General features: G+C 42.0%; 1 protein-coding gene across 1 annotated transcript in view; it reads right to left on the bottom strand.

Moving 5' to 3' along the window:
* The window catches only part of ARHGAP6 (Rho GTPase activating protein 6), a 338,151-nt gene that overhangs the window by 55,459 nt on the left and 266,739 nt on the right, over positions 1 to 15,953 (bottom strand). The window contains exon 2 of the mRNA XM_010581575.1: positions 11,863 to 12,022. Within this exon, the coding sequence (XP_010579877.1) occupies positions 11,863 to 12,022 (160 nt within the window). The remainder of the gene's footprint in view (positions 1 to 11,862; positions 12,023 to 15,953) is intronic.

The raw sequence follows: 15,953 nt of genomic DNA, 5'->3' as shown, positions 1-15,953 counted from the left end.
CTTCCCCGCACCCCCGCTGCGGCCGAAGAGGGGGGGGGGGGGAGAAGCTTCCATCTAAAAATCAACAAGATACACAGTTTTCATCTCTGACCAAGTCTGATATGGCAAGCCTGATACAGTATATCCAAGATTTACTAATGTAGTATATAAAGGAGCAGAATTTAGCTCGCAGTTTTGCTTGTCTATAATACAATCTTCATGAACACTGCTATATTGAAAGAAAATCCTTGGACTCACAGGATCATGTTAGAGAGAGTATTTATATGAGAAGAATTGGCAGAGGCTGGCATTAGGATGGGTGGTAATAAGCCTCTTTGCTTAAAAGATATACTGATGCCAACTCAAAAGCATCCAGTCTGTAATCCCATAGCTCCACAAAGTATAGGCTACAGTTTACTTAGATGCCTTCCACTGTTACAACAGCCTACAAAGTATATAACATGTCCAGTGATTAAAAACAACGAGCAGTTTGGAGCCCTCACAAAAATGCAAATCCAGATAAAAATCGTATTCACTCTTGGTGTTAAGGAAAATGAATAATGAAATACAATGGTGAGTAACGTAAGCAAAAAACAGATCCAAAAAACTACTCCCTGCCAAAACAAACAAGAAGCAGAGAACGCGTAACTCTGAATTCCAGTTTTTATTCAGAGCTTAACTGGAATGTATTGGGGGCAAAGTGCACCAATGAACAATAAAAATTCAGAAAGCCCAACTACGTATGTTTTCTTTCATTGCAGGGATGGGCTTGACTCAGCGCTCAGTCTGTAATCACACACTTATCCAGCCCTGCTCCTTCAAATTCACTTTACTAAGGCAAGTTGTACAGAAGACTAATGCTCACTTTTGTGAGCAGACGCACAGTGTCACACACCTGGCGGAACTGGCTAAAAAACTTGCATGCAAAACTGTACAACAGCACATGTTCAAACAGCATAAGCAGTATCTTCCCTTAAATAACCAGACTGCATTTAGGTTTCTAAACCCAACCTTCAATCATATTAATTACAACTAATCGAATGAACTGAAAACTAGATTTGGCAATAATATTAAGGATTACCTTCTCTTTCCCCAAATGTCTCAGTAAGTCTAAAAAAATCAATTCCCTCAGAAAGTGGAACATGTGCTGTAATTACTGAAACTACTGTGTAATGACCACTATGTATGACCTAATTGCTGTTAACAATAAGAAATTGTGTGGATATACATTCTTGTCATAGGTGGCATCAACACAGTAACACAGGAAACAGTCTTCTTAGTAAAGGCAGTTAATCTCTTTTATTACATTTGGTACACTTGCTAAAATAGCTAGGTAACATGTTTATTGTCAGTTCTGGAAAGTGAAGACAAATTCTGCAGCTCACTTTTGGATTTTCTCTCCAAAATATTTGAGAAACATTAAAATAAACCCAAAGGTACAAAGTAAACGTATGCTACACTTGTACCAAAGCGTAAATATACTTTGGCACGTGGTGCATGTGAAAACCAAAACACTACATCAACATAATGTTAAGGTTGTGACCCAAGCCAACAAAAGCAAGATAATTCATCAGAGATGGATGTTCTGGCCTTAGCCCAGCCTACTGCATGTACTACAATCTGTTGCATTTGATCTGTTAATAGTCCTGGGCCAACACATAACCTCAATATTCAATCTTAGATACATCAATCTTGTATTTTGAAGATGAGATTGGAACAAAGACATTTCACCACGTCAATTTGAAGATACAGGACTGAACTCTTGTGCTAACAGTCTTCCTACAAAAAATGAAGTTTGATAGCATCCTTGTAATACTCTACTGAAACATGGGTTAATACTGGGATTCGTTATTATTAATGATAAGAAAAGAATGACATATGAAAAATAAGATACTTCTAGGGTTCTTGCCTGGTAGAACTTCTAAACTGAGTGAGCCCAGGCCTCTCAAATCTGATCTAGTGCACACACAAATAAAAGCTCCCGTATCAACCTTCTCACATCTGAAATTCTGGCCTGAAATAATTTAGGAGGTTAGAACCAAAAATGTCTAATATGTAAAACAATGAGATTCTGTAAAGGTCTGTGCAAAACCTAGATGATATATTCCCCTTGCTGACTGAAATTCTACTCCATCCACGTTAAATTAATATTTACAAACTTTAATATGAGAATTCAACATGAATTTTCATTTCTTTCCCCTTTTTTTGGAGAATAAAAGGGAATACCTAGTTTTCCCCTACCTCAGTGCCTCATAATTGACTAGTCCCACAACTTTCTTCATCGCAAGAACCCTTTCTGATTCCTGGTCCTTCTGAGTCCTTTTAGTATCTTCTCCTTCCCCATCTTCAAGAGTTACTCTGAATGTGTCATCTACTTCAGGATGAACATTAGGATATCAAGAGGCCTCATCAATTCTGCAAGCTTAAACTGATACATCTGCTGATGCTACCTTAAGCTGATAGATCTGCTAAGCTAAGATTAAACACAGCTATAAAATGATCCACTCTTTGAGCACATATACTTCTTATAGGATTCAGGGGATACTTAAATTCACAAATCAGCGGGGCAAGGGGCAGCTCTCTCAAAAGCAGGTCTTTTGATTTCTTGAACCTTTCTGGAACTGAGGGGCAATGATCGTATCAGCCAGGTTTCATCCTGCTGGTCACCACTTCTCCTGTATTGAAAAGCCCCTCAGCGGTTAACCCACCCACAAACATCCTCGGTCTCGCTCACTGTTCCCTTGCCCCCAACTTGTGCTGAGACTAAGTTCTGGTGGCCAAAACCACTGCACAGTTGTCTACATCAAAACAGAGCCTTGATTCATAGCTGGAGCTCTTATGGATGAGTGCAATATAAACACAGGTAGTTGTCCTAGTTGTAACTACTGCAACAACCACCTTTCAGAAGAAAAATAAACGTGCTTCTCTATTTTCTTATTATCAGCCCATGAAAGGCACTTCTTTCCAGTAGGTAATTTCAAACATGCAGCTGCAATGATCAGCTGCAGCTGTATAACAATAGTCTCCAGGCTGATATGTATGAAAATGCTTCACAACTTTTGTTTGATGTCTTAATGAATAATCATAGGCTGCCCCAAGCTTGTCAAAACAAATCAAAACAAAGCTAACACACAAGCAGATATGCGCTCTGTGTGCCTGTTCTCTCTCTTTGGTGTCTGAAGTCAGTTTTAAGTCCGAGTTGCACTCTGCAGGCAATGGCAATACACATGCCTTTACACCACCTTGCTAGTTTAGCCTGGTAACTCTCAGAATCACCACTGTTGTCTGACAATTAACAAGGTGGGGAGAGAAAAAGGGAGCAGTTTGGTCTGTGTGCTCTCAGTTGCTATGCTTGAACCAGTGCACAATCACTGTGCGAGAAAAATGGGTACCGACCAGTACGATTACCTGCGTACTGTTTCTTCTTCCTGCAGAAGCTGAGACTGCGAGGCAGGCAGCCTGTGCTCCCAAAGTGGGAGGCAGCATATGAATCAATAACAAATGCCTACCTACCAACAAAAAGCAAAATAATCCATCACAAGTGGCAACGTGTAGCATGCTTTTATAACACAAATATAAAGCCTCTGAATAGGTTACAGCAATTTTGTGTAAAAGAAGAAAATTGTATCTGCTTCTTCCCCATAATCTATTAAGATCCCTTGCTTCCCCACTGGGCCAATGTCTTCACCCTCTTCCCAAGGGGTTCCTGCCAACGCTCTACCCCAGCCCTAGCAGCCAAGGTTGGGCAAGAATAAGTAGAATGTTTTCTTCTAAAAGTGACCTTGGGCAGTGCTGTGGTAACAAGCACTACTGGTAACACCTCTGCTTTATAAAATTAAAAGCAGTATTAAACAGACATGAGTAGCAATACCTATAACTTGTCAAAGAAATTCAATGGCAGAATATCATATACACTTTTGAGTAGTTGACAGCACCTGCTAAATTGTTTTCTCAGACCCAACTTGAGGCATCAGTTCTTCCCCTTTATCAAGAAGCCCATCTGTATTTGGCTATGGAAGAGGCAAGAGAAAGGAGGATGGAAACTCCCTGGGGGAAATTCCTAGCCCAGAAGACTTGACATGCTTGTAACTCTAAGCCCTCTACTAGCCACAACCCTTCCCCAGAGTTTTAGAGATTACATTTGGTGTGATAACAGCACATGATTTTTCTATTTTGCTGCACAGACACATACATGACATGCTTCTTTTGCATCCCAGGACAATACAATGCAGGCAACTAGATTATTAATGCAGTAATAATGCAGTTTACCTAATTATACCAAGAGGCTTACTGTGCAGCAATGTTGCCTGTGTGGCTACAGCATAGGACAGTATTACCAGTGAGAAACATAACTGAGCGACTTCTGGAACTGCAAGAGATTTATTCATGTGAAAACATCAACTGTTCTCCATTATTCTTTGTCGACACTATCAAGAAAACACGTCCCAACTTGTGCTGTCACAAAGGACAAAGTTACAACAAATAAGAAAATCCATAAAACACAAAACATCGTCGATATATGGGGATTTGAATGTGGCTATTTCTATACAAAGAGGTAGATCAGAAGTCAAAAACTTGCTGCCAAGATTAGAAGCAAAGATGCCAATTCTATCTGAGTTACTAGAGACATGGGCCAAATTTCTGCTTGTCATTGTACAGGAAAACAAATCCATGAGAAAACATATATTGCTCCTACGCTTCTGCACTACCGAGATCAACAAAAGTTCCTCGGGAGTGCGGTACCTATCGTGAACATCAACATCAGGAGAGGTCAAAACTCAGATGAAAAGTCAGGACTTCACCCAACCTATACGAATAAGAAAGATAGCTGGACTCGGCTGACAGTGGCTGTCACACCATTTTAATGACAGCAGAGAGGCCTCTTTCACAGAGGCGAGGAGGAGCTGGCTCTATGGCACATGGCAGCCCCAGGACACACAGTGCTGTAGAGAACTGGGCCTGGAAGATGTACAGATCCTACCCGTTCCTCCTGTATCCACATCCCTGCATTGTCCTTCCCTTCCAACACATGAGTTTTCAAAGAAGAAACGAGAAATTAGTATATGAGAAATCCAGGCCTAATAGTTCAATCTGGACAATTTTCTAGGTCAAAGAAAAAAGCAGCAAACAGATAGAATTGCAAACTTCTAAATATCTGCTGCATATCCAGTTTGGCCCTTATTTTCACTGAGATGCACTGTCATTTAGCATGAACCACTGTTTACAAGTCTTTGGTCAGCTTACAGTTTGATGAGCTTAATCACATGCTAAATCACCTCTAAGCCAATTTCAAAAAATACTTTTGAGGACTTTCATGGGATGGTCAAGCTTTCTGCAACAATTCAGCTACAGCATGTCCACTTCTCTGAACACTGGTAGTACCTTGTCGTGGTTTAAGCCCAGCTGGTGACAAAGCACCACACAGCCACTTGCTCACTCCTCCTCCCTGGCCATGGTGGGATGAGGAGAAAATATAAAGAAACTCTCGTGGGTTGAGACAAGGACAGGGAGGGATCATTCACCACTTATGGGCATGGGCAAAAGACAGGCTCAACTTGGGGAAGAAACAACAGCAATTTAATTTACTACCAATCAGATCAAAACAAGGATACTGAGAAGTAAAACTGAATCTTGGAACACCTTCCCCCCATCCCTCCCTCCTTCCTACCTCAGCCCCACTCCCGGTTCTCTCTCCCTCCTCCCCCCAGCAATGGGGGCTGGGGTCGGTTCCTCACCCCTGGTCTCTGCCGCTCCTTCCTCCTCAGGGAGAGGAGGCCTCCGCACTCAGGCCCTGCTCCGCCGTGGGGTGTCTCCCATGGGAGACAGTCCTTCATGAAAGTCTCCAACGTGGGTCCCTTCCGCAGGCTGCAGTTCCACACACACCTCCCTGGTGTGGGTCCTTTCCCCGGGCTGCAGTCCTTCAGTCCCAGCCTGCTCCAGCGTGGGCTTCCCCATGGAGTGGCGGCCATCTTGGGGGGCCTCCGCTCCCCTCCAGGGGCTGGGGGGGACAGCCTGCCGCCTCACCGCGGGCTGCGGGGGCATCCCCTCCTGCCTTCCTCCCTGACCTCGGTACCCACAGAGGGGTTCCTCTCCCGTTCCAATCCCCCACTCCCTGCAGGTTTCCCCTCTTAAATCTGCTCTCCCACCCGTGTTTCCACTGTCCCTGAGGGGCTCGGCCTGGGCCAGAGGCGGGTCCGGCTTGGAGCCGGGGGAGCTTCCAGCAGCTTCTCTCAGGAGCCGGCCCTGCGGACCCTACCCTGCTGCCAAAAAAACCCCGCCACACAAACCCAAAACATACGTACATATTTTTCCCACTTCTCGATAGATATTTCCCCAATTTTCACAACAAAAAATCAGTGCCTATAGATGTCTCAGAATATAGGCCCTGCAGATTCAACAGTTTGCAGATAGCATTTATTTTCTAGTGATCCTCTCATCTTCTCTTTTCTTTTTTCCACACTTGTATTTACACAAGCTTCATTACTTCCTAATCATCCCTGTATCTCCCCCTTACTTATCTTCTTAATGAGCAACCACAAAAAGCAGCTCAGCCATTTATATCTGCATGCCCTACTGGTAAATGCACACTTATCTAAGCAATATTCAGAATTACCATTGAGCATTTCTTTTTTTTTTCCTCGTTTATCCTTTCCCTCCACAACTCCTCCAGCCCCGTTCCAAAGCTGGGAAGACAGCAGCACATCTTGTTGGGGGCTGGCGAGAACATGAGCAGTCACAGTCTCTTCTTGAATAAAGAGGTCAAAACTGGAACTGTGGGCCCTGGCTCCCTAACTCTCTTCAAGTCCCTAATAATAGGTTCAGATCGTACCTTAAAACCCAGCCAGATGCCCGAGGAGTTGAATTAGGGCTCCAGCCCTAATTCCGTTTGCTCTACCTGATAAAGCCTTGCAGTGCCTACCAGTGCTCCCAAACACAGGCTCAGTGAAGTGGGACAGGACTGGGAAAGAGAGGAAAGTTACAACCATGAGGTATTTAGGAAACCACTCCAAACAAGCTTCATTCAATACCTCTTTTGCTCAAGAGCTACCTGGAGCCTATGAACAGAGGAGAAAAAAAGGAGCTCCTCTCCTGCTTTGATCCTGGTTTTACTTTGAAAAAGCTATCTGACTTGAGTTACCAATTTTTTTTTGTGAAGACATGGTGTAAAAGGCTCATTTCTTTCCTCACTACTTGCATACAAAGACATACACAACTGGAAAGTTGCCAAAATGTATGCACATGTGAAATGAATTTCATCACAGGTCTTTTTTTCCTCCCATTATAAAGAGAAGATTGACTTCCTTGAAATTGAGAAAAACACAGTATATTCTAAACAGCAGCTGTAAAGAAGTTTCACCAGAATCGTACTGTTGTGCCATTCAGAGCATCAGGCAACAAATTAAAAATCTTTCACAGAGTAATTGCGTTGATGGAGAAACTGTGTAATGCTCTGCTCGGAAATTATAGCCTCTTGCAACTTAACACATTAACCCAGAGAGGATAAATGATTCTTGCTATAGTTACTGGTGGCAGATAAGGGAGTGACATGGGAGCTGAGAAAGATGTTGATTACAGAATCTGAAAGACAGATATGAGGCAGAAAAAACAAGAGAACAAGAAACAAACCTCAAGCATCTCTGTCATACATATAAAAATAGTAAGTCTTGATCAATTTGAATTCATTCTAATTGCCTACTGCAGTGCAATCATAGCGTATTTTAAATGACATGCTGGTTAAATAAATTCCTGTGGGAGGTGGTCCCCTCTCTGTGACCACAAGATATTTAACTAAGACATGTCAGTAATGCGCTTCATTAACACTAATGGCTGCAACACAGCGGAGGAGAGGGATTGCATATGAGGTATTACATTCTACTCATTCCTCTGCAAGTGTGGGAATAGCCAGATGTGCCCTAAAAGTGTTAACTAACTGCACTTGCTGTGACAAAGGGGGTTTCTGAGCATGGGAGGACTGAAACATTATGAAGCAGCAACCAATAAGGCCTGATTGTGATTGTAAAGATAATGATTGTAAAGATAAGGCAGATGCTTCTGTACTCTCACTTAACTTCCATGCAAGCATGTTTGACACAAACACTTGTTACCCAAGAACAATGAATTTTTACTTTCCACAATACCCGTGCCAGTAAATGTAATTACTCCAATGCCTGCAGGAAGCAAATGCCCAGCAGGCACGAGTATGTTCTAATGTCATTCACTCACAAGTTTTGAAGAACAGTCAAGGAACCACAAAGAATCCCAACTTTTAAAGCAGCTTTCTATATTTTCTAATCCATTGATTGTCCCACTAACCTCCCAGCTCCTTAATATTTTCATGTGGTATTCTCTGAAGTAGAAGAGAGCTGTAAAGCATATTTTTCTATGCCTGGATGTCTTCAATCCTAGAGAGCTCCTCCAGCTTTCTCAAACAGACAGTATTAGCTCTACGTGTCATGTTTTTTTTAAATAGAAAATGATTAACAGCCTTCAGTCTGTTTTTAACTTGAGGCATAAATGGCTGTAATGGAGTTATGCCCAAAGTGCTCAAGCCAGTTAAACGCAGCAGCCTCACTGCTAAAACTTGAAATTCTCCATTTACACAGTCCTGTGATGTTAGCAAATCAACTGGATGGCTACACAGGTACAGACCCTCTTACCATACATTTTCATTCCACACCATTCAAGAGTGATGGGAACACAAGGTGGACTTCAGAGTGTCTCTGCAAAGGGCCTAAACCAACCTGTAGTAATTTAAGAATACAGTAGATTCTTACTCTCCCACCAAAGCGCCAGCACAGATGTAGCACGATGGAGTGACAGAACAATTATTATTTATACCTATTCCAATATGCCAAAATTGGTGCTAACTTAGAAAAAGGATGGACAGTTAAATACTAGATGTACCTGAATTCTAGCTATTACCTCCATTTCCTTCGACAGATGGTACTACAGTGTTTTAAAACTCAATGGCACTGGCTATTCATTCACCTTGCATACCTTAGAACACAGAAAAATTCTTGATCTGGTCATTCAGAGCAAGTATGCAGGTGTGAAATAATTTGCCTTTTCTCAATAATCTCACTGGTACATCTAACCTGAACAGCAGAACTGAATAGTTAATTTATTTCTCATCCAAACTGAAACAAAAGATACATGAAACGATGGGCCCAGCAGTAGAGATGAAATGGGAACCCGGATTCCTGACTTTCTGAAGCTTCTTTTATTTTAAGTAGCTTCACCAGAACTTATATTATTCTTATCTAGTTTTTATGCTTAAAATTACACTTTTCAGATTCAATATATCCAAAATTAATTACTCATTATATATTTACCTGTGTATATACATGCTGTGAAAATAAAAACTGTGTGTGATCCAAACCTGAAAGATTCAACAGATCCTAGTCTGCAAGCCCTGGCAGCACTGTGCCAAGTTGCCTGTGACTCCAAAGGATCTTGCAGAGGAAAGGTGGGTTGACTGGGAAGAGACCCTGGTTTTCACAGCTGGTTGGCCTTTCATGGCAGTCCCAGCAGAAAACAGCAAGGAGAACACAAAAATAGTATTCACTCTCCAAAGCTCAAAGTTTCCCAATATGGCTCAATGTCCAGACAGAAATCAGTGACAAGTGGTGTCCCTCAGGGGTCCGTATTGGGACCAGTACTGTTTAATATCTTCATCACTGACACAGACGATGAGATTGAGCGCACCCTCAGCAAGTTTGCAGATGACACCAAGCTGAGTGGTGCGGTTGACACACCTGAGGGACAGGATGTCACCCAGAGGGACCTGGACAAGCTCAAGAAGTGGGCCCATGTGAACCTCATGAGGTTCAACAAGGCCAAGTGCAAGGTCCTGCACCTGGGTTGGGGCAACCCCCTGTATCAATACAGGCTGGGGGATGAAGGGAGTGAGAGCAGCCCTGCAGAGAAGGACTTGGGGGTACTGGTGGGTGAAAAGCTGGACACGAGCCAGCAATGTGCGCTTGCAGCCCAGAAAGCCAACTGTATCCTGGGTTGTATCACAAGAAGCGTGGCCAGCAGGTCGAGGGAGGTGACTCTGCCCCTCTGCTCTGCTCTGGTGAGACCCCACCTGCAGTTCTGCGTCCAGCTCTGGGGTCCTCAGCACAGGAGAGACAGGGACCTGTTGGAGCGGGTCCAGAGGAGGGACACAAAAATGATCAGAGGGCTGGAACACCTACCCTGTAAAGAAAGGCTGAGAGAGTTGGGGTTGTTCACCCCAGAGAACAGAAGGCTCCAGGGAGACCTTACTGCAGCCTTTCAGTACTTAAAGGGGGCTTATAAGAAAGATGGGGATGAACTTTTTAGCAGGGCCTATTACCATTGGACAAGGGGTAATGGTTTTACACTCAAAGAGGGTAGATTTAGACTAGATATAAGGAAGAAATTTTTTATAGTGAGGGTAGTGAAACACTGGCCCAGGTTGCTCAGAGAGGTGGTACGTGACCCATCCCTGGAAACATTCAGGGTCAGGTTGGACGGGGCTCTGAGCAACCCAGTCTAGTTTAAGGTGTCCCTGCTCATTGCAGGGGAGTTGGACGAGATGACCTTTAAAGGTCCTTTCCAACCCAAACTATTCTATGTTTCTATGAATATGTATACTTTATTGTCTTGGGTGGTATTAGCTCCATATATATATATTCATCTCCCACTGGAACTGCCAGTGGCAGTTCAGACTGCCAGAAAATATTGCAGTGCCCTTAGGTATCCAGTTCCTCCTATGAATGCCCTGTAAAATTGTTTTCATATTGATGGAACAATTTTTGAGGGACCAGGGGCACTGTGGTGGGGCTTGAAGAAGTTGATCATATCCATCTTGCTACAAACTGATGCCCTGCTGTAATTGGTAAGTTGGACTTTGTTGGTTTTGGCAGGAGTTTTCTGCAGATCCTAAAAAGTTGATGACTATGTAAGCCGATGTCTTTCACATTTGTTCTTTTCCACACCATTATTTTCATAGACTGGACAACTTTTTTCTGCTTAACTGTGATTAATTAAAAAACTAGTCCTGTGGCATCACTGCATATGTGCTACCACACAGTACTTCTGCTCATACCCAAAGGTGAGAATTCAGTGGTCCCTTGTTACTCCTTAAATAAGTATACAACAATTGGAAAGAAACAACAGGAAAACCAGATTTGCAGATGATTGCACAACAGCTATCTTTGCTAGGCTTGATCTCCAGCCTACAGGAAACAATGGAAACTTTCACGTTACTTTTAGTGAGGTTTAGATCTCTTCCACAGTAACCTAAGTACAGGTCTACTACCTGCATGTATCCTGCATTAGGATTCTGATAGCTGAGCTTCTCCTTTTCAATTAATCTCCTGTTCCTTAGGAGTTCAATGTTTTATGCTGAAGATTAACTTGTTTTCTAGGAAATAAGCACCACTGTCTAGGAAAACTTGGGTAGGATTCATCTTATTGATGCAGGTGTCTTCACTGTCTGTCTGAACTAGTGATACTTGGCTTCCTCCAGAGCCAATACGATACAGAGTGAAAAAGCCAATTCTATGGCATGATCTGTCTGACCTACACAGACACGTACTTTTGGATGTCAGGAAGCGTAAGAAAAGCCTTTTTCTCTCAACTGAATATCAAGACATCCTAGCATGAATAGGTCTGATTTAGATTATCTACCCTGCAGACATCTGTCCTTGATCAGACGATCCCACCCCAGGTGGCCCAAATTGGACGCAGCAGACAAACTTTACTAGTTGTTTTTTATGTAGTTACTATGGTTAAGCAAAAATGAAATAGAAGACAATGTCTGTGGAATAAACAATGTAGTGTTTTCTCCCTTTTATTGCTGCGATATGAAGTCAGTGGCTTAGCAGTCTAAACAGAGACGGTTTATCAAGCCCTTACCTTTAGGGATAGTAATCTGACAGCCCAGGTCACAGTCCTGCTGCAACTGATAAAAAGCCACTTCCTGCAGCCGAGCACGCTCCAGCTCCGAGAGGCTTTGAACGGGAACTGACTTCAGCCGAACGCTGCGCCCTGACATGCTGTTCCAAGTGAAATCACCCTACAGGAAATCAAATGGAAAAATATGAAGCATCATATGATATGCACAGTTTAATAAACAGACCATCTCTTCCACTGCTAGGAAAAGCAACACAGGTCCTCTTTTCTAAAAGGCCATTTTCTTGGACATCTCTAACCTTTCAAATATCTTTGTTTTCCTAAGAGCAGCATTCCTTAAAAGGAGTACAGACAGGCAAAACAAAAAGTCAATTCTGTCTGAAACCATTTAACCAAGTATTGTTGCAAAAACATTAGGATTCCAGTAACCAAAAGCACAAAGCAGGAAAAAAAAGCCCTTGTCTGCTTTTCCCCGTTTGCCTTCTTTGTGCAGTACTCTGTCGTCACTTCATTCCTTTCCCCACACCGTCAGTCAGACATGCAGACCTCCACAGGTCCGTGGACAACATGCATCTTATCTCCCTCAACTTGCTAATCCCACTCCACCAGGCTGTTCAGAGAGCACACAGGCAGAGCCCCTTCTCTTTTCTGACACATCCTATCCCCTCCTTATGACGATACTGTGTTTAGACCAAGATTGACTAAAGGACAAGTTGTTTCATGTTTTTGAAGAGCCATAATAACAACGTATGTGTTAAAATTTATACAGGAAAACAACAGGAGATATGCTATGTCTCTGTAAGGTACCAATTATGCTTGGAAAGCAAATCAAAAGCTTTAGCTGTTCTCTCTCCCACCTGTGATAACACATACAAAAAGCTATTCTCTTAGCTAGTATTTAGCTTGGGTGAGAGAAGTAATCATCAGTCAAAGAGAAATGCAAGTACACAGGCAGTTTTTAAGGCTGACAATTAACTTCAAGGAAGAATTTCAGAATTCACCAAAGCATCATCAAAGAGCACATTTTAGCACCACAGGAAGAGAAAGAAGAATTTGTTTTTCATTCTAAGCATGTCAAAAAATAAGCATCAAGCCTGTCATTAGGCCTAACCTGATGCAGCTTTAGAGAATGGAAAAAATCTGATGTACATCAGCTGAGCTGTAATGACAAATCCATCAACTTGCCCTTCACCACAACATGGCACACTTACAATCAATGAACTTCGCTCTCATGTTAAGTGCCCATTTTCAGTTTAAATTTCAGTATCTGTACCTTTACTGCATGCTCATATTTTCATCATTCACTTCTAATTCATCTATTCTGCACACACATCTGCAGTCAAAGGATGCCCATTGACTTTAAAAGACATTGGCTGAAGCTCCTTATTATGAAAATCAGTAAAATTTGACTTTACTTAGTAGTCGTGCATCCTGTTATATGTAAACATCTTTGTGCACACTTCCATGTTTTGCCTGTGTATGTATATATATGTACACACGTAACACCTGTATATACATTTGTGTATACACACATATACACACCTATATATGCATACCTATGACTGTGTGTGTGTACTCACACATACACTAGACAAAAATCATTCACAAATATGCAGCACTATCTAGCAATACAGATCAAAGGAACTACACATTAAACACCATTTCTTATGATGCATGAAGTATGTTTGAGTTCATCAAGGAAGCCTTTTTTCATAGCATTTTTTGTAAGTCATTAGGCAACCATAATAGATAAAGCTGTTACCTCAACGTGAACAATTGCACATCTGTACACTCAGTGCATGTACTATGCTCCATATCTTTCTGGTATTTATATATACATGGGCCACATACGCAAACTTCTGCACTAGCCCAGTATTTGACTACTGGAATTTGTTCCTTCATTTTTTGCCTCTTCATCTCCTTGCTCTTCTAGTGCCTTACTGTTGATTAGCTAGATTTAGTAATCTCAAACTAAAGGTTTGCACGGTGACACAAGACAAGCTGACTAGCCTAACTCAAGCAAAACCAACACCGCAAGAGACACATAAACCTTATTTGCAAAACTGCAAGTAAACATTTACATTTTTTAAAAAAGCTGTTGTCATTTATAGATAAAAGTGATCGAGAACAGAGTCCACAACCAGACAACGTATACTAAGAAACTAATTCCTTTCCAACCCTGATAATGCAAAAGAAACTTTACAAGTACAGAAGTATGCATTTCAATCCTCATGAACATATAATGGACAAAATCTTGTACAGTCAAAATGCTACAGACAGAGAAACACAGGTCTTTATAGTAGAGTTTGGGGGGATTTTATCTTATCTATTTCTCTGAGATAAGCACTTTCATAAACAAAAATATCACCAATATGTCTACCATAAAAAAATTCAGAGATATTTAATTCTGAAACAGGAATGGGAAGCAAAAAGGATACCCATTAGACAATGTTGAGGTAACAGAATATTGAAGACTGTAAATTTTTTAGGACATGTCTTCTTCCCCGTAGAGCACAAAAACGAAGGGGTGCATGGGGCTTTTAGGAATTACCAAAGTAAAATACATATTCCTTAACTGAATGTTGCATGGACATAGGAAGTATTGCTCTTCTTCAGATAAAAATTACCAAGGGCAAATCTAACTCTGGAGGTAACTCCACATCCTCTGCCTTATCTCTGAGGTAGCTCTGTAACTACAAGCAAGCAGTGAGCTGTACCACTGCAATGCTGCAGCTCAACTGTTAGCCCAGCCAAACCAGCCGGAACTCAGAGAGACAGGGCTTGCTAGCTCTGGTACAGCCTTGCATTAATATTCTGCTTTAGGGACCCCAGTAAGCCTCTTTGCACAGAGCCATGCTGCTTTATATGAGTAGAGCATTGGCTCAGGAATCCTACCTAGGCTAATTTTACCTTAATATGGGAGCATCACCTCTTTTTTTTTATAGGGGGTCAAGGGTTTAAAACCAAGCAAAAGAAAGCCCCCCACAAGATTATAAGGGCTATTCCTTCCAACCAGGTTTTTTATTCTGGCAGTCTGCAAGCTCCCAGTATGTCCCTGGCACTTACTGGGCTGGCCCTGACTAGCTAATAACGGTGGGATGCAAGCTCTGCACCTTCCAGCACCAGGACAGGTCACTGAGCAGTGATAAAGAATGTGGAACTACTCTGTCCAGTTGCTGTGCACTGAAGAAGACATTCCTCTTTTACACTGATGGGTTTGATAAAATCTCTGCTAGGTCACATTAACATAGGTTTTTACTATGCTAATAGCACACATGACTAATTAACTAAAATATTTTTGGAAGATCATGTGTTAGGGGCCAGTGGAATCTCCTAATCTGCAAAAAAAGTGAGAAGCTCAAGAAATGTTTCCTTGAAACAGTCTGTTTTATTTGGCAAGTAAATATCACTGTCCTCTATAAGCCAAAACACAGTATTTGATAATTTAAGGTATTCACAGACTCCTACGCTTTGCATGGCACAAGGTCCATTAAAAGCCTCACCTTCCTTCTAAAGCACTGTACAATCTTACATACACCCTGTAAATTACTGCAAAATCAACCAGGCTTGGGAGAGGTCCAGAAAAGTCGAGCTCTCTTGGCGAATGGGTGCTGGCACAATTACATCAGTCACATCTGCCTAAAGCTATTCTCCACTGTGTGGGGCAACCAAAGGAGGAAAAGGGCAGGACAGACTTGGAGAATATTTTCTGTTTCTCTCTCCGTATGAGGCGGCACATTTCATCAGCCTACTTCAACATCAGCCTAACACAGCTCCTTGCAGAAGCTTAAGAGGAGCAGATGATCTTTAAGCACCAAAACAGAGTGACTTGGTCATTGAAGTTCATGCCCTGCATATGTATTCAGACATACATACACAGCTTTTCCTCTGTTATTTAGACTGTAGGATTGTAGGTCAGAATATGAACTCCAACTGGCTCCTTCATCACCAAGATGAAAAAAAACCAAAACAAACAAACAAAAAAACCCCACCACAAAAACAAACAGAGAAGACTGCAAACAGAAATACTGCTCTGGGATAAAGATCAGCCTGATAGGACACAAACTGCTAACTGCAAGGGTCCTTTCATAACT

Source organism: Haliaeetus leucocephalus, unplaced genomic scaffold (genome assembly GCF_000737465.1).
Source record: "Haliaeetus leucocephalus isolate CR32 unplaced genomic scaffold, Haliaeetus_leucocephalus-4.0 Scaffold795, whole genome shotgun sequence".
Classification (NCBI taxonomy): domain Eukaryota; kingdom Metazoa; phylum Chordata; class Aves; order Accipitriformes; family Accipitridae; genus Haliaeetus; species Haliaeetus leucocephalus.
Note: the sequence above shows the minus strand (reverse complement) of the source record. Positions and strands in the feature narration are given on the sequence as shown.